A 25,963-nucleotide genomic window follows, 5' to 3' on the forward strand; every position below is an offset into this window, starting at 1 on the left:
TACACACCTAACTTTTCATTTAAATGCTCACTTTTAATTTGGTATCGGTTATCTTACATCGCATCAAGTGACAGAGGAGGCATTTTGCTAGCAGCATCTCCTACTTCATCTAGAAAAACTGTATTCACCATCTGATTCTCAGCAACCTGGGGCAAAATTCCTTTAGAATAATTAACTGTTTATAGAGGACGGGTGCCCTTTCGCCTATGCAGATCTCGTGCGTTCTGGGCACCGCTTCCCGCCGCGCAGACAAATGCACTCATTGTCTGCACCACGCCAGTCCCCCCCGGATTTTATGCAGCGTGCATTTCCTGCACCGAGAAGCTGGCTGCAGGCGTGCTTCCCTCGTTCCCCTGCCCCCGCCCGAATCCCAAGCTTTTGTTTCTAAACGTTTTCTCCCGACGCTATTAAAAATGCTTGGGCACATCGTTCCCAAATAAGTGACCAACTAGGAAGTTTTCTGCCTATTAACCTCGAGGCCAACGTCCAGTAAAGTTTTGAAAAAATCAACTAAACCTCGTGTAAAGAGGCCAGTCCCTATGGAAACAACGGAAACGCGGATATTATTGCCTAAACTTGCCAGGAGGGCAGTGGGGGCGGGATTTGGGTTTTTCTTAACATCTACGCTTTGCAGTGGCTCTCTCCCCCTGCAAGGGCGCTCCAAGGGGCTGCAGCCCGCATTCCCGCAGCGGCGAGGAGGTGGTGTGTGGGGGGGACGCGGGGGTGGGGGTGGGTAGAGCTGAGCCCGGCCTCCCGGCGGCGACGCTCTGGCCCGCCCGCGCGCGCGCGCGCGCTCGATGGTTCCGCGCGGCGGCCCAGGCCCGCGCGGTCCCGACGCCAGGGGGCGCGCTGGCCGGCGCCGCGGATCTCCGAGCTGCGCGGCCCGACTCGCGTCCGCCATATTGGATGCCGCAGCCGCCGCTGCCAGCGCTTCCTCCTCCGTCTTCGCGGCGCGCCGCTGGTTCCTACGGGCCCCGAGCGGCGGGGAGGCGAAACAGGAGCCCGCCGGAGGAAAGAGGAAGGAGGGGGTGGAAAGAAGTCGGGGACCGGGGCTAGAGGGTGGAAGCCCGAGACCGAGCGGGGCGGAGAAGAGAAGGCGCCGCGGCCCGGCCCCTCCCCCCCCGTCCGCCGCCGCCGACCCGCCCCGGCAGCGCCTCTGTTCCCCTGCCCGGCGCTCCGCCTGCCCTAGCGGCCATGCCGGGGCCTCGCCGCCCCTAAGGGAGAGCCCTTCCCCACCAGTGCTTGCCTCGCCTTTTCCCTCGGGCCCGGGGGGGTCGCAGCGGCCCGGCCCCCCACCCCCCGTCCCCGCCGCCGTCGGCGCGCCCGCCCCCTCACACCCCCCACCCTCCTCGCGGCGCCGCCGCCGTCCCCGTCTCGCTCTCCCCACCCAGTGCAGTGGCCGCCGCCTCTTCCGCCGCCGGGCTCCGGGCCTCCGCACCGACAACATGGAGGCTGTGAAAACCTTCAATAGCGAGGTTGGTATTGCAGTCTTCGCCTCTCCTCTTCCCCTCCCCCGCTCCTGCCCACGCTCCCCACCCGACCTCCGACCCTCGACCCCCGGCCCAGGACAAGGCCCGCCGCGGGAGGACTGGGCACGGGCCCGCAGGGCTTTCTCCAGGGTGGGGCGAGCGGCTGCTGGCCGTGCCCGTGGGGGAGGGGTGTTTCTCGGTCCCGGCGCCCCTCCCCCGATCCCGGGGTGGTGGTGGGGGCGGGGGAGGTTCCGGTGTCTCCAGCACCTACTCCCGAGTGGCTGCGGGGGTGGAAGGGGAGGCCACCGGTTGGGCCCTCCCCCGGAGGCTCCCGACGGGTCTCTCTGCGGGTCAGTTCCGCCGAGGCCTGGCCCGCCCACCTCTTTTCCTGGGCCTGCGGGATTTTTAACTTGGAGGCCAGGCATCCCCACTTCAGGCCTTCCCCCGGTCCTTAATGAGGCAGGCACTGATGGGGGTAGTAGGGGGTGGGAAGTGGTGGAAAAGCACCTCCTGGGATGATCGTCTGTGGTCACATTGCAAGCAGTGTTTGTTTATAACCGAGATATTGTTGGCTAGGTAACCTGCCAACCGGGGACTTAAGCTTAAGGGGATGGTTGGTCGGGAGGCGAGGTTATTCTGCAAATTTCCCCTGTCTTTACCCCCCCCCCCCCAAACTCTTCTCATCATCACGACATAAAGCAACAGAGCTGTGCATGCCGAGAGGAAAGATGTGGGAGAGGCATTTCCCACGGGTTCCTTCACGTGTCATACATAAGGCTAGATTTTAAATAAGCAGCTGTCCAGTTTTCACTATTTGATTGAGTTTGCTAGTCTGAAGGGAGACACGTTTCGATAAAAATAGTCGTGTCCGACTCTGCGATCCCATGGGCTGCCAGGCTCTATCCAGTCAAGATTACTGGAATAGATAGTTATTTCGTTTTCCAGGGATCTTCCCCACCCAGGGATCAAACCCGGGTCTCCTGCATTGCAGGCAGCTTCTTTACTGTGTAGCCACCCTGGAAGCCCTAAAATATTTTAAAACCTTTTAAACACTCTAATGTGAATAGACTTAATTATGTTAAACATTTAACAAGTAGATGTCTACACAGCTTATCCGTACTTGTATGCCTTAGATACAAATATTTTAATATGATGTTAATTAGATTTGCATCAATTTTATGAACTTTTCATGTGGAGGCACTAATACTCTGTTCAGTATAGTCTAATAGTGATAGTCTAAACAATTCTTCTTTTCTTCTTCCCTCCTCCCTCCCTCCCTTCTATCCTTCCTTCCTTCTTTGGAGAATTAGCATTTGAGAAACTTAGAAGAGGCTAAAAGTTAGATCTAACAATCATGTGAATTAGACTTTCCATATTAAAGCAGATAGCTGTGACAGTTATATGAAAGAAAGCCTTTTTTTTTGAAAGGATTTTCATTTGAATACAAGGTTTTCTTTACTGCTTTTTGATAGAGATTAGAGTGTAAACTTCGGAATCTTTTCCATTTTATTTATGAATTTGTAGCTGATAATTTGGATCAAATTTATAAAATCTGCTTTCACTTGTCCTTAAAATCTGAAATAAAAAATAAGCATACTATATGAAATTTATTGTTGATAATTTCACAGCTCTGCAGGGGAGGGGGAAAAACAGGTCTGTGTAGCTTTTTTATTTGCTACATGTAGTGCTACAAGCACTAAGTAGTGGTCTTCATTTAAATTATATATAAAAAAGGTTTCTCCTGTTGCCTTCCAATTATTTGATGTACCCTAGACTTTTTTGATGGGTGTCTCCTGTTTATCTTGGGGGTTCCTAATATGTACCCTCCATTCTCAGCCCTCCCTGCCATGTGATAGATACAAACAAGTGGTTAGTACACTGTGGTTGATCACAATGGAGCAGGGAGGAGTAGAAATGTTACAGTTGGTTTTATTTATTTTACTGTTGACATGAAGGATAAGGAGCCTAATATTTACATGACTAGCTTGATGTTTCAGCTCTTTTCTCATCTAATCTTCACAAGAACTTGAGATTTGTAGTGGTATTCCCACTTTAGTTTATGTAACACTGTCTCCTTTCCCCGTATGTATTTTTTCCCCCTTATATATTTTCAAAGAACTTAAACCATCTTTTTACTCTCTTGTTTACTAGTATTATGCTCACACCTCTGAAAATGGGGTTGGCGCACAGCATAGTTATAGAATTGAGGAAGGGAAATATATTTTGAAGAAGATTCAGAAGAATGTACTTTTTAAGGGGGTTTAAACTCAAAATAGATAATTTTTTTTCCTGATTTTTGAAAAAAGTTTCTGTGAATATCTATGCTTGCTAGTATAGTAAAAATTTGTGGTTGAAAGTATATAGTGGGAAATAGTTCAGTAATATTTTTCCATTAAATCATATGTTACAAAGTGCAAAAATAAAGGAATCTGAATTACAGAATTAGGAGACAAGGATGTTTTAGAATGTTTCCTTAAAATTAATTTGGCTTTTAAAGGCATTTATCCTTGGGCTGAGCCCAACAAAACTTTCTCTGGCAAATTTAAAATTATCTTTGAAGCACTGAATTGTCAAATGCCACGTACTTGATAAGGCAACACAATTTATCTGTAAGCATAATGTTCAAAATATGAAATGCTTAGCTTTTATGACTTGCTTAAAAAAACAAGCGAACATTGGCTTGAAAACAGAAATGTGCCATGGATTTGTAAAGTTAAGAATATAGGTCTTTAATCTGAAAATTGTGGCTAAGTTTCGGTCCGAAAATCTGGTCTTATGCATAACGCTAGGAAGCAGTCATGATTGGCATGTCTTCCTGCCTGCCAGCCTTCCCTCCCCTTTTGTCAAAGGCGCTTTATGGCCTCCCCACCCCACTTTCACATTCACTGTCGGAGGATCTTTTTTTGTGTGTGGTAAATTCCTCTTAATTGTCATCAGTGAAATGAGATTGAGGCTCAGGAATTGATTAAGTGCCCTCTGTGCTGGTTTTGTTGGGAAACTTTAATTTCCAGTTAAGCATCATTGTGATGAAAGTTTAATCCCATGACCACTAATGTCAGTTCTGAAATGATGAAAGAATATTGTCCAGATTGAAATACAGGATTCCCTAAGGGTCAGTGCTTGACCCGAGCAGTTGACTCCAGAAGAGTTATCATCATTACAAGGTATCGCAGTTGCTGCTGCTCAGAGATGGTGGCGCTTACTTGTTAGGATCGTTTAGAGCCCTCACCTCGGTTGGAAGGGTCTCCTGTTCATCTTTTTAAATCTGTGTATTCACCTTAGGACCAGTTTATTACTGGAATGCAGCAGTTTTATACGTGAGTTGCATATCTGTACTCAGTCCTTAAGAATGCTTCTTTATGGAGGTCATTATGGTAGGTTTTTTTTTTTTAAAGAAGGAAAATACAAAATCAGTTCATAACCCTTTTCTTAGAAAATTATAATTTAATTGGCGAGGGCACTTTAGTAATATAGGAACTCTTAATATGTGGAAAATATAAGAATTATTACATTAAGAATATAAGAATCTGTTATGCTTGTGTGTGTAAAATTATTGCAGATTAATTTTTGGATTTACCTTGGTTCTTAAATTCTTTACTCATCTGTAGGATATCTAAATTATTAGTGTCTTTTGTTCTTAGGATCCTTTGGTTAGTCACATAGCTCACCCTTTAAACTGTCAGGTTGTAGACTTTCCAGAGTCAGTTTAACACCCAGTATATTTTCCTCTTCTCTGCCTTGTCTTTACACCAGTAGTGAAATCCCTTCTTTGTTTTATTCCATTTCCAAGTTTGTATCCAGGGTATTCGTTTGCCTATCTAGAGGACTTACAGTCTTTCCACCAGTATCTGGTAGTAGGCATGGGGTGGTAGAGGACAGTGGCAAAGGTAGTGGAAGTAATAAAAGCGTGTGAAATGTGATTTTATATTTTCCCCTTGCAGTTCAGGAAGGGGAAGTTATGTGAAGCAGCTATAGACCATTGCCTTTTTCTTTGATTTTCATGTATCAGGGAATATCTCTGTCTCTTCTGGTTTAACTTTCCAGTGGGAGTTTTGGTTAATTGTAACGATTAGAAGATTTTTTTGGTTTCTACTTTGTGAAAATCTCTTAAAGATGTAGCAGTCTTAGTATTAGAAAAGAAGCCTTCACTGCCCTCTCCCTGCCCCGGTGTTCAGGTTAGGGATCCTCAGCCTGGGCTTTGTTGGTCTTTTCCGCTGGATAATCGTTTGCTGTGAGGAGCTGATTTGTGCACTGCAGGCTGTTCAGCAGCAGCCCTGGTCTCTACCCACTAGAGTCCCTTGTTGTGACAACCAGAAATGGCTCCAGATAGTACCAGGTGTCCCTTGGGGGCCAAAGTCAACCGTGGTTGAGAATCACTGATTTAGGTCCCCTGTTAAACTGCCTTGAAACATTGTGTTTTTCCTTGTAATGATGACTACAGTTTTAAGTAATTAGGAGTAATTTCCCCCACCTTATAAGTTCCATGAGGACAGTGACCACATAATTTCATTGCTTCATATCCTTGGTACATAGCATAATGCCTTGGTATATGCTAAATAAAGATTCTCAAATGCATGGATTGATGATATAGTAGGCAGCTGAATGACTTGGACCAAGGCAGTTAACATTTTTGAACATTTGGTTTTCTCTGGTGTAAAATAAATGATATGAGATTTTTAGGTTTCCTATTAGTTGCAAGATTCACTGACTAAATATGAAATTAATACTTTGGAGGACTTAGTAGGTATAAGCATTGTTTTGAGGGTCATTTTATGAAATTGTAGGTTTATAGTAGTTTAGATGGAAAATTTAAAATAAAAACTCTGCTTACGATTCTTACTAAGGGGAGAGCAGGGAGGGGACTATTTCATTGAAAGTTCCAGTTAGGCTGAATCAGTCCTAAGTTTTATATTGTAATTATGGTATTTTCAAGCCCTTTATGCTTTGTTTTTTCATTTTAAAACAACATATGGTAAAAGTTTTTTTAATGAATAAAGTTAGAGTACAAGCATAATTGAGGTTGATAATGATTTGGGGGACTGTATGATTTGAGAGTGTTTTAGTCATTTTCAGGATTAAGCATAAAATTTTTTTGGCAACATTGAAATTCATGAGATATATATAGTTCAGTCATTTTTATTTTAGGCTAGCAGTGAGTTTGTTACAGTAATTTGATTGGCATTTGGGGGACAGTATTCCCCAGTCTTCTAAATAGTCATATTTTATGATCACTTGCTCCTCTTTTTTTAGAACTATAGTTGGCATAGAATTAATGCTGATATTGCTGCTTGTACATGAAATTTTAGGTATTTCTTTCTAGGGCCAGTTTTCCTGTACTGGACAACTGCTAACTCGTAATGGTATGAGAGAATGTAATCAACCTTGACCTTGAACACTGGCTGGGCTCCTGAACTCTTGAGTGAGCGCACTTTATCTGGTTTTGTTTTCTCAACATCTTTCTCTGCTCCTTTCTCTCAGGATTGTGCCTCTCTACTCCTGCTTGTACAGACTGCTTTCCAGCAGCATGGACACAAGAAGCATAGTAAGATGATTATAACCCACATAAGGCAGGCCCTTTGGAAAATGATGAGGTTTAAATTGGTAGTCAAATGATGTCTTGATTGTATGGGAAGTGCTTGGGAAGCAGAATGAAGTTGTCACTTAGAATATATTGGTAAGCTTAAAGCAAGCATGTAGGGAATGAGTTGAATTTCTTCACAAAAAATAGGTGAAGTGAAAAAAAAGTTGTGCTTACGAGTGAGCATCAATCATATCTAAACTCTTGTGCATTTACTTGCATTCTGCTCCACGTAATTTTTTGTAAAAGAAATATTACTTATGTGAGATGGGTGAATTGCTAATTTCTGAATTTGATGGTTGGAAATGAAATACATCTTATATTTTGAGGAAGTTCTTCAAACTATAAGATGATAACTGGCAGATACTCTGTAGTATTGGAGACACAAGACTAAATCAAATTTTGGATTTTCTAATTATAGAGGAGCAGATTTTGTTAGAGGTACTATTATAAGACATAAATGCCCGTGAGAAATGTTACCATGGCTTCTGATTCCTTGTCTGAGTTAGTTCTCTTAAGTTTGGTGGTAAACACGATGTGTTTGGTCTCTCTGATTTTGATTTTATGCGTTTATTTCATCTTTCTATTTCTGCTGTACCAGTTTCTGATACACCATATTTTAAACTCAAGGAAGAGTATGTAAATATGCTATCTACTATAGGTCAGGAGATACATTAGGAACTCTGACATTGCTGTAGTTAGTCAGAATGGGGAATAGAGATGATTTGTTCATGTTTTTAAAAAAAGTTTATGGCTTTTAATTCAATGTATGTTAAATTCATTAAGATAATTCTGCAACTTAGTATGATTTGTAGAGGCTGACTTGAAAGACCTAGGATTTGATTTATTTGTTTATTCATTTAACCAATACTTAATGAATACTTACTATTTACCAGGCACTTTTCTATCTGCTGAGGTACAGTTGTAAACAAGACTGGCAAAAAGCACACCGTCTTGGAGCTTATGCACTTGTCATCCTTTCTCTTTCACCTCATCAGCGTTGAGCGCAGTGCCCTTGCTGCAGAGCTGGTGCGGCTGCGCAGGCGTTACTGACTCCGGGCTTGCTTCTTTGCTAGGGCCGGGGTGGCTGCAGCACTTCTCTCTATGCTCAGTTCTGCCTGGTCTACTCTCAATATTTCACTTTTACAGAGTCCAGGTTGCTTGTCTACTGTTCAAAATAGAGATTGAGGGAGTAGACTTCTTAAACATGAATGTGATCTGATCTTTTCAACAATGGGGAAGGAAGACAAGCTACACTGTTCCATTTTATACTAATTTGCCTATCCTATTGAATCTCCATTTGGTATTTTGGAATCATAACTGTTTTTAGAAAGTATAGCTTTAGGGATATTTTCTTTTGTCATGATATATTAATTAGTCTCTGCAAATATTAAATAATTTTAAGTGGTGATCAAACCCTTATGAATTGGGGAGGATTGATTATTTTTATTTCTAAAACTTTTTCTTTAATTAAGTACATGAAAAAAATTTGGTGTCTCTTTCTCTTTTATGAACACTGTTTTCTGAATTTGATTTGATTCCTTGGGGCTGATTTGAGTAGCTTGTAAGTGCAGGATGAAAGTTTGGATTATGTATTTTATGATTTTGGAAACTTGGGAAATGATATAATGGTCTTTTTATTTTGGGTCATGGTATCTAAAAGATTGACCAGTACCCTTGACACTAATACAGGTTTTATGTCAACTGTATCTTATTTTTTTTTTTAAAAAGGTTGATAATGCCTTGGTTAATTACTTTCTTTAGTAATGTCTTGCTACTATAAAGTTTTATGGTTTAAAAAAGATACAGGTATTTGAATTTATTGAAATGGTAAGAAGAATGTTGGATAAGTTAAAAATTTTTCCAAACCAAAACACATAGCAAATGTCTAGTTTCTAAAACAGCCGCTTGCTGTGATGAAAAAAAAAAATGTCTGGCTTGGGTAATTTTAAAGTACTTTTTATTTACCAAACATTTAAAAAAGCGAACCACTTTATAATATATGGTGTTTTATATGTGCTTATTTTCCCCAGCCATTATTATGTTTCAGTGGGTCTTAGGATAAACTTGTGAGAAAGGTAGGATAGGTGCTGTCCTCATTTCACAAACGAGGACTCTGAGGCCGGCCAGTGTGACCTTCCCAAGGAAGCGCCGCTTGTGTTAGAGCCGAGACTGGAAGGACCAGGTCTCACTCAGCTCCTGGTTGAGATGTAAAGGACAGCCAGCTGTGTACAGGGGAGCCATCACTCGATCTTTCACAATTCTGTTTGCTGGTATGATGTCCAAATATAAATTAACGGTTCTTCCCCACTTTTTAAACTTTATTTGTACAACTTCAGATTTACAGAAGAGTTGCAAGAATGATAAAGAATTTTTATATACACTTCATCCTGATTTCACTATTTAGTACATGTAATCATATTTGCTTTCTTATTCTCTTTGCAGTGCACATAAATGACTTGTAAACCTTGTTTCTGAACATTTGGGGAGTAAATTGCAATTAATGCCTTTTATTTCTAAATATTAACTGTATTTTCTGAAAACAACCACAGTACAGGTATCAAAATCAGGAAGTTGATGCAGTTGTCTGCAGACCTTCAGATTTCACTAATTGTATCAGTTAAGTCTTGAGTAGAAAGGAAATCTAAATCACATCACACTTGTCTCTCTAGTGTCCTTTAATCTGGAGCAGTTGGTTATTTGTCTTTTATGCCCTTTGATGATTGATGAGAATGGGCCAGTTATTTTTAGAATTCCCTCAATCTGGAATTGTCCTCTGATGCTTCATGATTAGTTTCAGGTTAGGCGTTTTTGGCAGGAGTAATCCAAAAGAGATACTGTGTCCTCAGGAAGCGCATGACGTATCCCATTAAAAAGGATGTTAACTTTTTTCTGCAAGGTTTTTCTGTTGTAAAATGTCTTTTTTCCTTTTGTAACAAATATTTCTTTAAAAAATGGATTTATTTATTTTTGGCCATGCTGCAAGGCTTGCAGGATCTTACTTCCCTGACCAGGGATTGAACCTGTGCTCCCTGTAGTGGAAATGTGGAGTCCTAACCACTGAACTGTTAGGGAATTACCTGTAACAAATATCTTATGGGAAGTCATTTTTGAAACTATACAAATAGCTTGTTACTCATCAAACTTTCACCCTTTATTTTTTTAAGCATCCAATTCTTGCCTGAATCAGTACTCAGATGGTCATTTTCTGAGTCTATTGTTTAATTATCGGCCTCCTACAATAGCTGTTTCTTCTCCCCGTTTATGTATGTATGCATATCAGTATGAATTCAAAGATTATTTTTTATTCATTGGGGTCTTTTGATGGCACAGCTCCTTCACGCTGGCTCCTGTATCTTCAACATGTGCTCATCAGTTTTTGGGTATTCACTTCTTGTATAATAAGATATTCCCACCCCAACTCTAGAATCAGCCATTTCTCTGAGGAACCTTAGTTTCTTTTGGTGGTTATTGAGCTAGAAATTGTGTATTTGTTTGAACATGCTTATATATATATATATATACATATATATATATTATATCAATATACAAGAAATTTTTTTTGTCCATCTGTGTCTCTAAAATGCCATGAATTCATCCTGTCTCCAGTAACAGTCCAACACTGTTCACTGGTTCATTCTAGTCTTTCCCCTTTGCAGATTTGTAATTCCTTTTTCGGTAGTGAGAAAACACTAGTTTCCGTTGTCCACAATATATTTGTGTATTGTTTGATCCTAAAATACACAGAAAGTAGTTTCAGAGTTGCTAACCCATGTATCTCAAAACAAGCCTATTAACTACAATTGAGTATTTGTTCATCTTTTTTAGCCTGAGGGTATAAAGTCAAAATGCTGCGTTCAAAGTTGCTTGGTTAGTTTTTTCCCTCTTAATGTATTCTTGCTATTCCTTTGAAATATAATTTGGCTTCTTTTTTTCTTTTTCTGTTTGTATTCCATTTTGTTTTTTTATCCATTTTTATGTTTTAGTATGTAAAATATTAAATGTAAATCAACTGTAATCCTTCTTTACTTATTATCTTTGTCATTATAACCACTTATCCTCTGGTTAAAAAAAAAAAACAAAGGTCATTTCCTTGGTATTCTTCAAATCAAATAAGCTAATTTAGAGATTTAGACAATGGAGGTCTTAAGTGAAAGATGTTTCTGGTAACACAGATTTTCAGTTCATAGGTGAAAGTAAGTTAAAGCTTTCATTCTCTCTCTCTCTCTTTTTTTTTTTTTTAATTTTTTGCTGCACTGTCTAACATGCAGAATCTTAGCTCCCTAACCAGGGTTTGAACCCTTGCCCCATGCAGGGAAGCATGGGATCTTAATCACTGGACTATCAGGAAAGTCCCAACTTTGGTTTTCTTTTGAATGAAATCTCAATTCACAGGGTCAGTAGACTTTCTGTAGAGGGTCAGATGGTAAAAATTAGGTTTAATGGGCTGCTTAAGGTCTCTTTTGCATAATCTTGTTTTTTTCACAATTCTTTTAAAATGTAAACCAGTCTTGGCCTGAGGGGCTACAGAAATGGGCCCTGGGCCATAATTTTTATGACCCTGCTTTAATCTGAAACCTGAGAACTTGGTTAATAGTATACTATTTGCAAATCAGAATTATAATTGAGCTTTATAAGCCTTATTTTAACATCAAAAACAGAAACAAAATACTTTTAAAAGCTGCCTTAGTGAAAATATTTATTCAACATGGTTTTTTGAACACCTGCCACCATGTACACATGTGCAGACACTTACTCTAGGCTCTAGAGATGTAAGTGTACAAAACAGACCCAAAAAAAAAAAAAGCCTCCGCCCTCGTGGAATTTGTACTAAGTTTTGGTGTGTGGGTGTGTACTGGAAACGCATGTTTCTTATTTTTCCGCACGTAGTGAGATTGAGCAACTAAATTCTTTTTCATATTAACTGCAGAGCGAGCATTCTTTCTTGAAAACGTGACAAACAATGCAGCCAAAGGGGCAAACTTTGAAAAGCTTCGTTCCTTTCTTCTGATCTCCCATTTGTGACACTTTCATTATGTAGCTACACTGACTCATTAAAGGAAGAGAAGAGAAACCCCATTAACTGGGCACAGAACGCAGACCTCATTTAGTGATAAGGACACATGTATTCTCCTTGGCTTAGTGGTAAAGAATCCGTCTGCCAGTGCAGGAGATGCAGGTTCAATCCCTGGGTCAGGAAGATCCCCTGGAGGAGGAAATGGCAGCTCATGCCAGTGTTCTTGCCTGGGAAATCCTATGGACGGAGGAGCCTCCGTGGACTACAGTCCTTGGGACTGCAAAGAGTTGGACGCGACTGAGCATTCATGCAAACATGTACAATGGACTCTTAAGAAAATACTGTTTAAAAATATTACCCACAGTTGAGGGACTCTGAAAGTAGTTGGCTTGTGTAGTTTTCTTGAAATAGGAAGTTTCCTGATAATGCTAATGTGCATTTACCTAATAAAATCTTAAAAACTATATGCAGGTTATTTATCTTGTACCTGGCTAAATGTCAACCCCTTTGAATAAAAATCATCAAAGTGAGTTTTTTTTTCCATATTGCATGTTAGTTGCTGAAATGACTTCTTTCTCTGAGTAGTTTTTCTGTAAGCATTTAACAAGCCAGCAAGTGCCCTCCACCTTTAAATGCTTTATTGAGGTTTGTGTGTGAGTCGCTTAGTCATGTCCGACTCTGCAACAACATGGATTGGGGCCCTGCCAGGCTCCTCGGTCTGTGGGATTTTCCAGGCAAGAATACTGGAGTGGGTTGCCATTTCCTTCTCCAGGGGATCTTTCAGACTCCAGGATCTAATTTGGATCTCCCACATTGCAGGCAGGCTCTTTACTATCTGAGCCACAAGGGAAGATTATTGAGCTGTAATAGTGACTGCTTTTTGTTAGGATCCTTAGCATATTTGGCTTTTTTTTTTTTTAATATGCCATGTAACAATTTCTCTTATTGGACAGGAGTTTCTCAATCCCAGTTCATGTTCTTGTTCTGTCAGAGCACTCAGAACCTCTCATAGAGATCTATCTCTGCTTTGGTAGTTCAGATAGTTCAGTTCAGTCGCTGAGTCGTGTCTGACTCTTTGTGACCCCATGGACTGCAGCACGCCAGTCCTCTGTCTATCACCAACTACCGGAGTTTACTCAAACTCATGTCCATTGAGTTGGTGATGCCATCCAACCATCTCATCCTCTTTCGTCCCCTTCTCTCTCACCTTCAATCTTTCCCAGCATCAGGGTCTTTTCAAGTGAGTTACCTCTTCGCATCAGGTGGACAAAGTATTGGAACTTCAGCTTCAATATCAGTCCCTCCAGTGAACATTCAGAACTGATTTCCTTTAGGATGGACTGGTTGGATCTCCTTGCAGTCCAAGGGACTCTCAAGAGTCTTCTCCAGCACCACAGTTCAAAAGCATCAATTCATCGGGGCTCAGCTTTCTTCACAGTCCAACTCTCACATCCATACATGACCACTAGAAAAACCATAGCCTTGACTAGACGGACCTTTGTTGGCAAAGTAATGTCTCTGCTTTTTAATATGCTGTCTAGGTTGGTCATAACTTCTCTTCCAAGGAGTAAGCGTTTTTAATTTCATGGCTACAGTCACCATCTGCAGTGATTTTGGAGACCCCCAAAATAGTCTGCCACTGTTTCCCCATCTATTTGCCATGAAGTGATGGGAACGGATTCCATGATCCTTGTTTAAGTCAATTTTTTCACTCTTCTCTTTCACTTTCATCAAGAGGCTCTTTAGTTCTTCTTCATTTTCTGCCATAAGGGTGGTGTCATCTGCATATCTGAGGTTATTGATATTTCTCCTGGCAATCTTGATTCCAGCTTGTGCTTCATCCAGCCCAGCGTTTCTCATGATGTACTCTGCATGTAAGTTATATAAGCAGTGTGACAATTTACAGCCTTGACGTACTCCTTTTCCCATTTGGAACCAGTCTGTTGTTTCATGTCCAGTTCTAACTGTTGCTTCCTGACCTGCATGCAGGGTGTCTCAAGAGGCAGGTCAGGTGGTCTGGTATTCCCATCTCTTTCAGAATTTTCCACAGATTATTGTGATCCACAATAAAGGCTTTGGCATAGTCAATAAAGCAGTCAAAGGCTTTGGCATAGTCAGTAAAGCAGAAATAGATGTTTTTCTGGAACTTGCTTGCTTTTTCCAGGATCCAGCGGATCTTGGCAATTTGATCTCTGGTTCCTCTGCCTTTTCTAAAACCAGCTTGAACATCTGGAAGTTCACGGTTCACGTATTGCTGAAGCCTGGCTTAGAGAGTTTTGAGCATTACTTTACTAGCGTGTGACATGGGTGCAATTGTGCAGTAGTTTGAGCATTCTTTGGTATTGCTTTTCTTAGGGGTTGGAATGAAAACTGACCTTTTCCAGTCCTGTGGCCACTGCTGAGTTTTCCAAATTTGCTAGCATATTGAGTGCACCACTTACACAGCAGCATCTTTTAGAATTTGAAATAGCTCAGCTGGAATTCCGTCACCTCCGCAAGCTTTGTTCATAGTGATGCTTTCTAGGGCCCGCTTGACTTCACATTCCAGGATGTCTGGCTCTAGGTCAGTGATCACACTATTGTGATTATCTGGGTCATTAATATCTTTTTTGTATAGTTCTTCTGTGTATTCTTGCCACCTCTTCTTAACATCTGCTTCTGTTAGGTCTGTACTGTTTCTGTCCTTTATTGTACCCATCTTTGCATGAGATGTTCCCTTGGTGTATCTAATTTTCTTGAAGAGATCTCTAGTCTTTCCCATTCTATTGTTTTCCTCTATTTCTTTGCAGTGATCACTGAGGAATACTTTAGTATTCCTGCCTTGAGAACCCATGAACAGTATGAAAAGGCCTTGGTAGTGATTACAAGAAAAAGGGTTGTGACGAACTTAGCTGAAGACAATTAATATTCTAAAGGAGTTGCCCTAAAGGAGGCTACCACTACCGCAGTTTTGTTGCTAGTACAAAATTTCCCAGTCAGTACTTGGGTTGATTTGATCCTTTGCAAAAATCAAAAGATTAGCTATCTCAGACCTCTTAGAGCTGTTAAGCAGGGAGTAATTCCAAATAATTCTGTGAGTGCTTACTTTGTTTTGCTAGTCCTTCAAGATTGGAGGAGAAAGGGGCGACAGGATGAGATGGTTGGATGGCATCATCGATTGAATGGACATGAGTTTGAGTAAACTCCAGGAGATTGTGAAGGACAGGGAAGCCTGGCATGCTGCAGTCCATGGGGTTGCAGAGTCAGACATGACTGAGCGACAGAACAACAGGATTGTCAGACTAATTTTTTCATTCTATTTTAATTATAATACAGTTGTCAAATTGCTAGAACACAGTAATAACCCATGAAAGTTCTAATGTAACAGCAACTAGTGGTTGGAAGGAATACTAGAATGTAGTTGGCAGGTCCTTTGAGCTTTGTTATTTATGCGTGTTTGCCATCTATCAGGCATTGCAGAGTGGTTACCATGTTTATTACATCCTTTTTCTCAGCTCATATTTTAAAAGGGTTGGGGTTGTGAATGGATTATCACAAAGAATAAAGATAATATGAATCCTATGATACAAAGAGTAGTGGTGTAGACATTTGTAGTATGTGTACACTATTCTCTGTATATAATGTTGGACAGAGTATGAGACATGTATAAGGCAAAGTCAAAAGATCTTTTTCAGGGAAATGGGTAAGGATCTTCAGATGAAGGGTCTTTGTATATACAATGCCCGAGATTTCCTTTTTAATCAGGAGAATGGAGATTCTGAAGGGTTTTAAGGAAGAGTGTGGTGCCATGGCTTTGAGTTACAGGGTAGATAAGATGATGTGGTCCAGTTACAGTGATGGTAAATCAGGAGGAGCAAAACGTTTGAGGAGGAAGGTAATTTGGCAGGATGGGTCAGATGAGGGGGCATTTTTTTCCCACCTAGAATAAAAGAGTTGGGGTGGGGAGAATTGAAATCACCCATATATCTCAACCCCCAAAGACCACTGGTTTGTTAAATACAACAGTAGTTCCATGCATCTGGACAATTTGATGTCATCAGGGTGGAGGTGGATATAGGTCAAGTACTTAAAGAATAGGCTAGAGATGGAGATTAGGGGGAGATGATGAAGACAAAAAGGCTTAAGGCAAAATGTTGTAGACTCTTTTAGTCAGTTTTTGTTTGTTTTTTAGGCTTGACCTTTTCTATCATTTTGTGTTTGTGAATATAAGGACATCTTAAAGCAACTCTGCTTGGAATTTGCTTGATTTTAAATTCTGTTTATACAAGCATCTGATTCTTATATATAATTAAAAGTTAAGTAGTGAATTGTGTGAACTAGAAGTAAAGATTTAAATTTTGTTCAATGAGATTTTATTAGAATTCCTTAACATTGAGCCTACTCATATGATCACGTGTTTCATTAGCTCCTCTTGGTTACATAGTTTTTTATTTTAACCCTGTCTACAATAACCAGTTTATTGTGAGCATGGAATTGTGGTGAATTTAAATGCTATATTATTAGAAATAGAACCCAGTAAACTGAAGTTATTTTTATATATGTGTGTGTGTGTTTATACCTTTTGTTTTCTCCCATGGAGAATCATTTCTGTTCTCTGATTTTTAAAAATGAATTATATTTATTTTTGGCTGTGCTGGGTCTTTGTTGCTGTGCACAGGCCATCTCTAGTTGAAGCAAGTGGAGGCTACTACTCTTCCTTCACTGCACAGGCTTCTCACTGTGGTGACTTCTCCTTTTGTGGCACGTGGGCTCTGGGGCACGTGAGCTTCAGTAATTGCAGTGTGGGCTCTTTCTGGGCTCGGTGGTTGTGTTGCATGGATTTGGTTGCTCAACAACATGTGGAATCTTCCTGGATCAGGCATAGAACCCACATCTCCTGCATTGGCAGGTCTTATCAACTGTACCACTGGGAAAGTCCTGTTCTCTTTGATTTTAGAATGATGTAGCTAGAGACCCTTGGCTTCCCAGGTGGCACAGTGGTAAAGAATTTGCCTGCCAATGCAAGAGATGGGTTCAGTCCCTGGATCAGGAAGATCCCCTGGAGGAGGAAATGACAATACCCTCCAGTATTCTTGTCTGGAAAATTCCATGGACGGAGAAGCTTGGTGGAATACAGTCCACGGGGTTGCAGAGTCAGACGGGACTGAGCACAGCACCCAGCAGAGACCCTTACACTCATGTTACACATTTGTAGTTATCAGTTCTATGATTGGGTTCCTTGTTTACTTCCTTGTTAATGCTTCAACTTGATTTCCAGAAATTACAAGTTTTAGACCAGAAACACTTGTGATAGTATATCATTTAATAGATGGGTGAAGAATCAAGACCCAAAGATGATGAAATTTGTTGAGTCACAGCTTATGAGAGGCACATAGTTAGCAGCCAAATTAGAAGTTTCTGCTCTCTGTCTTGGTTCATTGTTTTCACTTTTTCAGTATAACTGAGTGAGATTTTTCTGTATGTTGTAGGTGGAGGCGGAATAGGAATTGGTGATTTGTAGTAAATTATTATTGCATTATGCTGAACTTGGACCAGAATGAGCAACAAACTCCTGGGCTGCTGCTTTCCTGCTCATAGAATAAGATGCCATAGGAAACCTGCATTCCTTGGCAAAGACGTATTATACAACAGGCAGTACACCCTCTGCAGAAAAGTGAAGGGAAAAAACCCTTTGAGTAACATGCCTTGTAGCTTCCTTGTAGGAGAAGGATACAGTTACTCTGTAAGCCTGTATTGGTAGCACGTTTTTGATTTTAATAATGTGACTACTCTGTAACTTCTTTCTTAATTTTTCACAGACTGCTGTTTAGAAAGCTGCTAGTACAGGTATTTTAAAGCACAACAATGCTACAAAATTAATAATAGCTGTTTTCAAAGTAGAGTCAGACAGGACTGAAGCAACTCAGCCTAGCAAGAAAACTGCCTTTTTTTTTTTTTTTTAAAAGAAACAAATCTGGGACCATTTAGTGTCATTGTGGATGTCTTTGCGGCCCTGGAAAGTATTTTAATATTGTAATATTTTGATAATGGGTAAAAGTTTTGGAAAATATGAGGTATAAAGAGCTAGATTATATTCGGCATATTTTCCAAGTTGGAGAAATACTTGAACAAAACTTTTGAATGTCAGACACTAACAAAATACAGACCATGATGTATTTTGGATCAGTGTTATTATTGGTCTTCATTTATAAGAGTTTCAGTGTTGTACTAAATCCAGCAAGGCTTTTAAGAGAATCAATTATTAAGTAGTTAATAGTATAATTTTGCACCAGATTGTATTTAAAGTATGTATGTCGCATACATACATGTATACATTTACCTTTATACACACACACATACATACATAGATGCCTATAGAAAATTCTGATAAGTAGCCTGTCAGCCTTTAGCAGTGGTTATTTCTTAGGAGAGAAGCAGGTGTTTAGGAGAATGAGAGTTTTCAATGTTTGGAATTTTTCACATTCCATGTTTATTGCCATGTTAGTTTTGTAATACTGCCTTCAAACCCAAAATATCTTGTGTCTTAGCTTTGGTGAGAAAGATGGAGTTGGTCTGTGATAATGTTAATTGACTTAAATCTTTTAGAGAAAGTGAGCTTCCTTGTTAAGGGTTGGACGACTTAAAACTTAGCTGTTATTTGATCAGTAGACATATAAGCTTCGTAATGTGTTGTCTTCAGATCTTCTTGGTTATCAGTTAGGTTGATGCTGTTACGTGGTTGTCTCCACAGTTGTCTACCATCAACTCCATGACTCAGTTGTGTATATCTAGTTGGTTGCTACCTGGTGGACTTTGCTTTATTTTGGAAACTGAATGTTGGGGGGTTAGCCAGAATAATTGGGTTTGAGACATGCTTCTGAAGCTTAATACCAGTTTGAATTTTGTTAGGTCAGTTACCATAAGTTTATATATCTATAAAGTGACAAAATGAGAATAATTAAATACTAATCTTACTGGGCCATTCTGAAGCTAAAAGCGATACAGTACATATGATCGTGCGTAAGAGTTAACAGCGTGCCATAGAAGTAAAAAGTAATTATTACCCTCCTTTATTACACTACTGCCTGTCTCTCTTTTTCAGTCTTTGTATTTGTTGCTCATATTTCAGAAATGATTTTACTCTAAGGCCTAGTATGCTTTTGGTCTATTCTTTTTCTGATATTTAGTTTTCATTATTTATTCTTCATCGCTTCAACTCTTAGCTCTTTAGGAAAGACTGTGTTTTTTGCTTTTCTCTGAATTCTTAGGGAATTTAGTCCCATATCTTCTGAGTACTGTGTGTACATAAAATGATACTGTTATCCCCCAATCTAAACTTCTCTTTCTTCTAAAACTTACTTTTAGATCTCCTCTTTATGTTAGTAGTAAAAATGTGTTCCTGACACTCAGACCTGAAAACTTGGATTTTTCATAGGTGCCTCTCTTTGATTTGTATCTTTTCAGTTGTGAAATTCTATGAATTACTTTTAAAAACACATTTTCTGTGCTTCCCTTCCTTTTTCTTCTTAGTACGAATACTTTAGTACAGGTTCTCATGGCTCTCTGCTTGGTTTAATTGGTTTTTAATGTATTATTCTTTGTTCTCTTCAGTTCATACAGTAGGAGTACATTTTTTTAGATTACTAAATTAATCTCAACAACTTAGCTTTTAATCACCTTGTATTTTGAGAAACCTTCTAGGTTCCTTTGCCTTCAAGTGTACAGATTTTATTTTCTTAATATATATATTTTACTGAAGTGTAGTTGATTTACAGTGTTTCAAGTGCACAGCAAGGTGATTCAGTTATTCAAATACACGTTATTTTTAAAATTATTTTCCGTCATGTTATTACAAGATATTGCCTGTATTTCCGTTTTATACAGTAAACCTTTGTTGCTTGTTGCATATCTGTTTTTTAATTAAAAATCTAGCATTCTACTCATACTGAGTCAAACAAGTAGAATCAAAAGTCATAATTTTTTTAGTTAGGCAAAAATTAATGTTTTCTAAAATACATATATTACACATATTTATATGTCCGTATCAGAGAAGGCAATGGCACCCCACTCCAGTACTCTTGCCTGGAAAATCCCATGGACGGAGGAGCCTGGTAGGCCACAGTCCATGGTGTCGTGAAGAGTCGGACACGACTGAGCGACTTCACTTTCACTTTTCACTTTCATGCATTGGAGAAGGAAATGGCAACCCACTCCAGTGTTCTTGCCTGGAGAATCCCAGGGACGGGGGAGCCTGATGGGCTGCCGTCTATGGGGTCGCAGAGTTGAACACGACTGAAGTAACTTAGCAGCAGCAGCATGTATCCATATACAAAAGCTTTTCTACTACACTTGATAAAATAAAGGTTTGAGAAAGAACATCAGAAAAGAAGGAGTTGGAAAATATTGGAAAAAAATTGGAAAACTTAATGAAATGGGAGCACTGAATATGAAATAGAAAAAGTGAAACAAACTAGGTAAAAGTAAAAGATCATCATACAGTTTAGTGGTTTTTAAACATGGCTGCTCATTGGAAACATATGGAGCTCTGGAGAGAGCTATACCTGGGCATCTGTATTTTTCAACAAATTTCAAGATAATTCTGGTATGCATCTGGATTTTAAAAAGTGATTACAGGTTTTTCTAGTAAATCATATAATTTTTCTATTGACCAGTCATGATACAGTAGTTTTAAGTAATAGTTGCATAATCACAGTAGTAAAAGATTTATCAGTTTTAAAAGTTTATCAGCTTTCACAGTCAAGAGCCGGACAAAAAATAAAAGATAATTACAATTACAAGCCATAATGGGAACATGATTAACTTAACAATGTAAAATAATTACATACAGTGTGAGGGGGGTCAAGCAGAGTGATGTGATAAATGAAAGAGCTTGTGCTGTGCTTAGATGCTCAGTGATGTCTTACTCTTTGCAACTCCATGGACTGTAGTGCGCCAGGCTCCTCCTCCAGGCAAAAATACTGGGGTGGGTTGCCATGCCTTCCTCCAGGGGATCTTCCCAACCCAGGGATCAAACCCAGGTCTCCCACATTGCAGTCAGATTCTTTTTACCATCTGAGCCACCAGGGAAGCCCGTGGAAAGTGCATACGTGCATATTTTTCATCCACCCAGCCAGTCTACATCTTTTGGTTGGTGCATTTAATCCATTTACCTGTAATTATCGATTTGTTGTTGTTGTTCACTCAGTCATGTTCCACTCTTTGCGACCCCATGGACTGCAGCACGCCAACCTTCCCTGTTCTTTACTATCTCCCAGAACTTGGTAAAACTCACGTGCATTGAGTTGGTGATGCCATCCAACCATCTCGTCCTCTGTCATCCCCTTCTCCTCCTACCTTCACTCTTTCCTGGCATCAGGGTCTTTTCCAGTGAATTGGCTCTTAGCATCAGATGGCCAAAGTATTGGAGCTTCGGCCTCAGCCTCAACATCAGTCCTTCCAATGAATATTCAGGACTGATTTCCTTTAGGATTGACTGGTTTGATCTCTTTTCAGTCCAATGGACTCTCAAGAGTCTTCTCCAACACCACAGTTCAGAAGCATCAGTTCTTCGGCGCTCAACTTTCTTTATGGTCCAACTCTCACATCCATACATAATTACAGGAAAAACCACAGCTTTGACTAGATGGACTTTGTCTGCAAAGTAATGTCCCTGCTTTTTAACACGCTGTCTAGGTTGGCCATAGCTTCTTTGATTTCATGGCTGGAGTCGCCATCTGTAGTGATTTTGGAGCCCAAGAAAATAAAGTCTGTCACTGTTTGCTTTTTTTCCCATCTCTTTGTCATGAAGTGATGGGACCTGATGCCACAGTCTTAGTTTTTTGAATGTTGAGTTTTAAGCCAGCTTTTTCACTTTCACGTTAATTAAGAGGCTTTTTAGTTCCTCTTGGGTTTCTGCCAGAATGGTGGTATCATCTGCATTTCTGAGGTTATTGATATTTCTCCCAGCAATCTTGATTCCAGCTTGTGCTGGAATCAATAAGGATGCTGGATGAATCTTCACTCCAGCTTCTGCATATAAGTTATATAAGCAGGGTGACAATATACAATCTTGACGTATTCCTTTCCCAATTTTGAACCGTATTATTGATATATATCCTATTTTCTTAATTGTTTTGGGTTTATTTTCTGTAGGTAGGTCTTTTCCTTCTCTTGTTTTTCTACCTAGAGACGTTCCTTTAGCTTTGTTGTAAAGCTGATTTGGTGGTGCTGAATTCTCTTAAATTTTCCTTGTCTGAAAAGCTTGATTTTTCCATCAAATCTGAAGGAAAGTTGCTGGGTAGAGTATTATTGGTTTTAGGTTATTTCCTTTCATCACTTTAAGTATATTATGTCATTCCCTTCTGGCTTGTAGAGTTTCTGTTGAGAAATCAGCTGATAGCCTGAGTGATGTTTCCTTGTGAAACCATTTACCAGGGATTGAGATTTGAACCCATGTGCTAGAACTCGAACCCAGCCGAAACCCAGTTTGGGACTCAAACCCACATGACTGGGACTCGAACCCAGCCAAAACCCACAGTACTTGGTTTCAGGACCTAATGAAGCTCAGGTTCTTAATGTCTCACCACAGAAACAATTAAATGAGAGAGAAAATGAAAGGTGAGAACTGGATTTTTTCAGATTAAGAGAGAAGCACACTCCACAGACAGTGTGGGCCATCTCAGAGGGTGGCCAGGAAATGTGGCGTGGTTAGTTTTTATAGGCTGAGTAATTTCATACTAATGAGCGGGAGGATTATTCCAACTGTTTTTGGGAAGGGGCGGAGATTTCCAGAATTTGGGCCACCGCCCACTCCTTGGTCTTTTAACAGTGCCTTGGAACTGTCATGGCACCTCTGAGTGTGTCATTTCACTTGCTGAATTGAGGATCAAGGTCTAGTTTTGTCTGCTATCTTCAGCTCAGTCATATCTGACTCTTTGCGATCCCATGGACTGCAATACCCCAGGCTTCCCTGTCCTTCACTATCTCCCAGAGCTTGCTCAAACTCATGTCCATCGAGTCAGTGATGCCATCCAACCATCTCATCCTCTGTCGTCCCCTTCTCCTCCTGCCTTCAGTCTTTCCCAGCATCAGGGTCTTTCCAGTGAGTCAGTTCTTTGCATCAGGTGGCCAAAGGATCGGAGCTGCAGTCTGCCATCTTGGTCCCGATCGATTCCAATCAGTTTATGTTCTGTCCTGGACTGTGTCATTCTTTGAAAAGCTGTGCTCTGCCCCTTTCCCTTTTGTTACACTTGCACATTATTTGTCATTTCCCCCTTGTTGCTTTTAATATTTTATCTCTGTCTTTAATTTTTGTCAGTTTGATTACTGTGTATCTTGGTGTGTTCCTCTTTTGGTTTATCCTTCCTGGGAGACTCTGCTTCCTGGATTTGGTTCACCATTTCCTTTCCCATGTTAGGGAAGTTTTCAGCTGTTACCTCTTCAAATATTTTCTCAGGTCCTTTCTCTCTTCTCTTTCTGGGACCCGTATAATGTAAATGTTGGTGTGTTTAATGTTGTCCCAGATGTCTCTTAGGCTGTCATTATTTCTTTTCATTCTTTTCTGTATATTCTGTCCTGTGGCAGTGATTTCTACCATTCTGTCCTCCAGGTCATTTATCTGTTCTTCTGCCTCAGTTATTCTGCTATGGATGCCTTCTAGTGTATTATTCGTCTTTATTATTCATCTCTGTATGGTTCTTTAATTCCTGTAGGTCTTTGGTGAACATTTCTTGCATCTTCTCAATCTTTGCCTCCATTCCTTTTCTGAGACCCAGAATTATCTTCATTATCATTATCCTGAATTCTTTTTCTGGAAGTTTGCCTGTCTCCATTTCATTTGATTGTTTTTCTGGGGTTTTATCTTGTCCCTTCATCTGGAACATAACTTTCTGCTTTTTCATCATGATTAACTTCCCGTAATATGGTTTTTGCTTCAGCCTCTGTGAGGCTGTGCAGATTCTTCTGTCTGCCTTCTGATGGATGAGGCTAAGAAGCTTGTGTAAGCTTGTTGACGGGAGGGACTGGCAATGGGAAAAACTATTTTTTGCTCTAGTGGGCAGGGCCTTGCTCAGTAAAACTTCACTCCAGTTATCTGCTGATGGGTTGGGTTGTTCTCCCTCCCTGGTAGTTGTTTGGCCCAAGATGACCCAGACTGTGGTAGGGTTAGGAACTCCAAGAGGATTTACGCCAAGGGAAACCTTTCTGGCCTCATCCCTGTGGCAGCCCCTACTGACCCTTGCCTCCAATAGGAGGCCCTCCAACACAGCAGGTAGTTTTGGTTCGGTCTCCTCTGGGTACACTGCTCCTTTCCTCTGGGTCTTGGTGCGTGCAAAATTTTGTTTGTGGCCATCAAGACTGGAGTCTCTTTCCTCCAGTCCTCTGAAAGTCCTATAATCAAATCCCACTGACCTTCAAGGTCAGATTCCCTGGGGATTCCCAGTCCCTTTTTTGAATCCCCAGGCCTGGAAGACTGGGATTCAGAACCTTCAGAACAGTGCTAGAACTTTTGTATTATTGTTCTCCAGTTTGTGGGTCACCCACCCGGTGGTTATGGGATTTGATTTTATCGTGATTGTGCTCCTCCTACCAACTCACTGCTGTTTCTTCTTTGTCTTTGGACCTGGGGTGTCTTTGATGGTTTCCCATGTCGTCCTGTTGATGGTCGTTCAACAGCTAATTGGAATTTTGGTGCTCTCAGAGGAGATGAGCGCACATCCTTCTACTCCACCATCTTGAACCAGAACTTGTACAGATTTTTAACTGTGGATTCAAGGTGTCCACTGAAAAGAGCACAATTTGAGAGTTGTGAGTTAAGTTTATCTGGGGCAAAATGATTGATTGCAGCCAGGGAGGCAGCACATCAGATAGCTCTGAGAGACTGCTCCAAAGAGGCAGTGGGAGGACCATCAATACATGAGGTTTTGGTGAAGGTTGAGTTCAGTACCGTTAAGCACTCGTTTTACAAAAGGTTTTCTGCTAGTTCCAGAGCATCAGATGTTACCATGAAGGGGTTTAGTGCTTTTCTAGGTATGAGGGGCCGAAAGGATTGAGATTATAATGTTCCTAGAAACTAAAGACACAGTGCGTCACTCCCCTGAATTCCCTCAGGGGATGTTGAGGGTCAGCAGCTGCAGCAGCACAGGGTTCAGTCTCTGCAGAGGCAGATGGCAAGTACCCTTGCTCAGCTGTTGGCAGTGTAATTGGTAAGTGCCAATTTGTAGCTGACAAAGGCTTTTTATAAGACCCTTATAAATAAGTTATTTACATGTAAATGTACTTATCATATTGGAGAAGGCAATGGCACCCCACTCCAGTACTCTTGCCTGGAAAATCCCATGGACGGAGGAGCCTGGTAGGCTGCAGTCCATGGGGTTGCTGAGAGTCAGACACGACTGAGCAACTTCACTTTCACTTTACACTTTCATGCATTGGAGAAGGAAATGGCAACCCACTCCAGTGTTCTTGCCTGGAGAATCCCAGGGACGGGGGAGCCTGGTAGGCTGCCGTCTGTGGGGTCGCACAGAGTCGGACATGACTGAAGCGACTTAGCAGCAGCAGCATACTTATCATATGCAATGCATATTTGCAAATGCTGTGAAATGGGAAGATTTACCATATCCAAAGCTATACAGTATATATTCCCATCCTTGTGTCTTATTTTTGGCACTTAGTGATCCTCCAGTAGGAAAGCACGCAGTCTGTTGAGATTTTAATGCATTCCCATTAGAAAATAGCCACTTCTTCAGTCCTTTGTGAACATTACTGCTTGTCAGGAGAGGTTTGTTGATGAATATGCTGTACATGTAAACCGTTTAGAAGCAGAATCATAGCTGTCACAGGCATGCTCTCTTTTCCAGTCCATTTCACTTCCATTTTCTTTTTTTTTTTTAATTTTATTTTATTTTTAAACTTTACAATATT

At 40.7% G+C, this 25,963-nt stretch overlaps 1 protein-coding gene across 19 annotated transcripts in view; it reads left to right on the forward strand.

Annotated features, from left to right (window-relative positions):
• The first annotated feature begins 782 nt into the window (after positions 1–782).
• The window catches only part of SCAF8 (SR-related CTD associated factor 8), a 221,559-nt gene continuing 196,378 nt past the window's right edge, over positions 783–25,963 (forward strand). For 16 of the 19 annotated variants that reach the window (XR_011568540.1, XR_011568538.1, XR_011568537.1 and 13 more), the window contains exon 1: positions 783–1,475. Coding sequence is in view for 5 of the 19 variants with exons in the window: in XM_070796430.1 (XP_070652531.1) it covers positions 798–1,475 (678 nt within the window). In the remaining 14 variants the exon portion in view is untranslated. Of the gene's footprint in view, positions 1,476–2,179; positions 7,012–25,963 lie in introns of those variants that run through there. The other 3 variants (XM_070796435.1, XM_070796433.1, XM_070796434.1) reach the window with 3 other exon arrangements.

This window comes from Bos indicus, chromosome 9, assembly GCF_029378745.1.
Source record: "Bos indicus isolate NIAB-ARS_2022 breed Sahiwal x Tharparkar chromosome 9, NIAB-ARS_B.indTharparkar_mat_pri_1.0, whole genome shotgun sequence".
NCBI lineage: Eukaryota > Metazoa > Chordata > Mammalia > Artiodactyla > Bovidae > Bos > Bos indicus.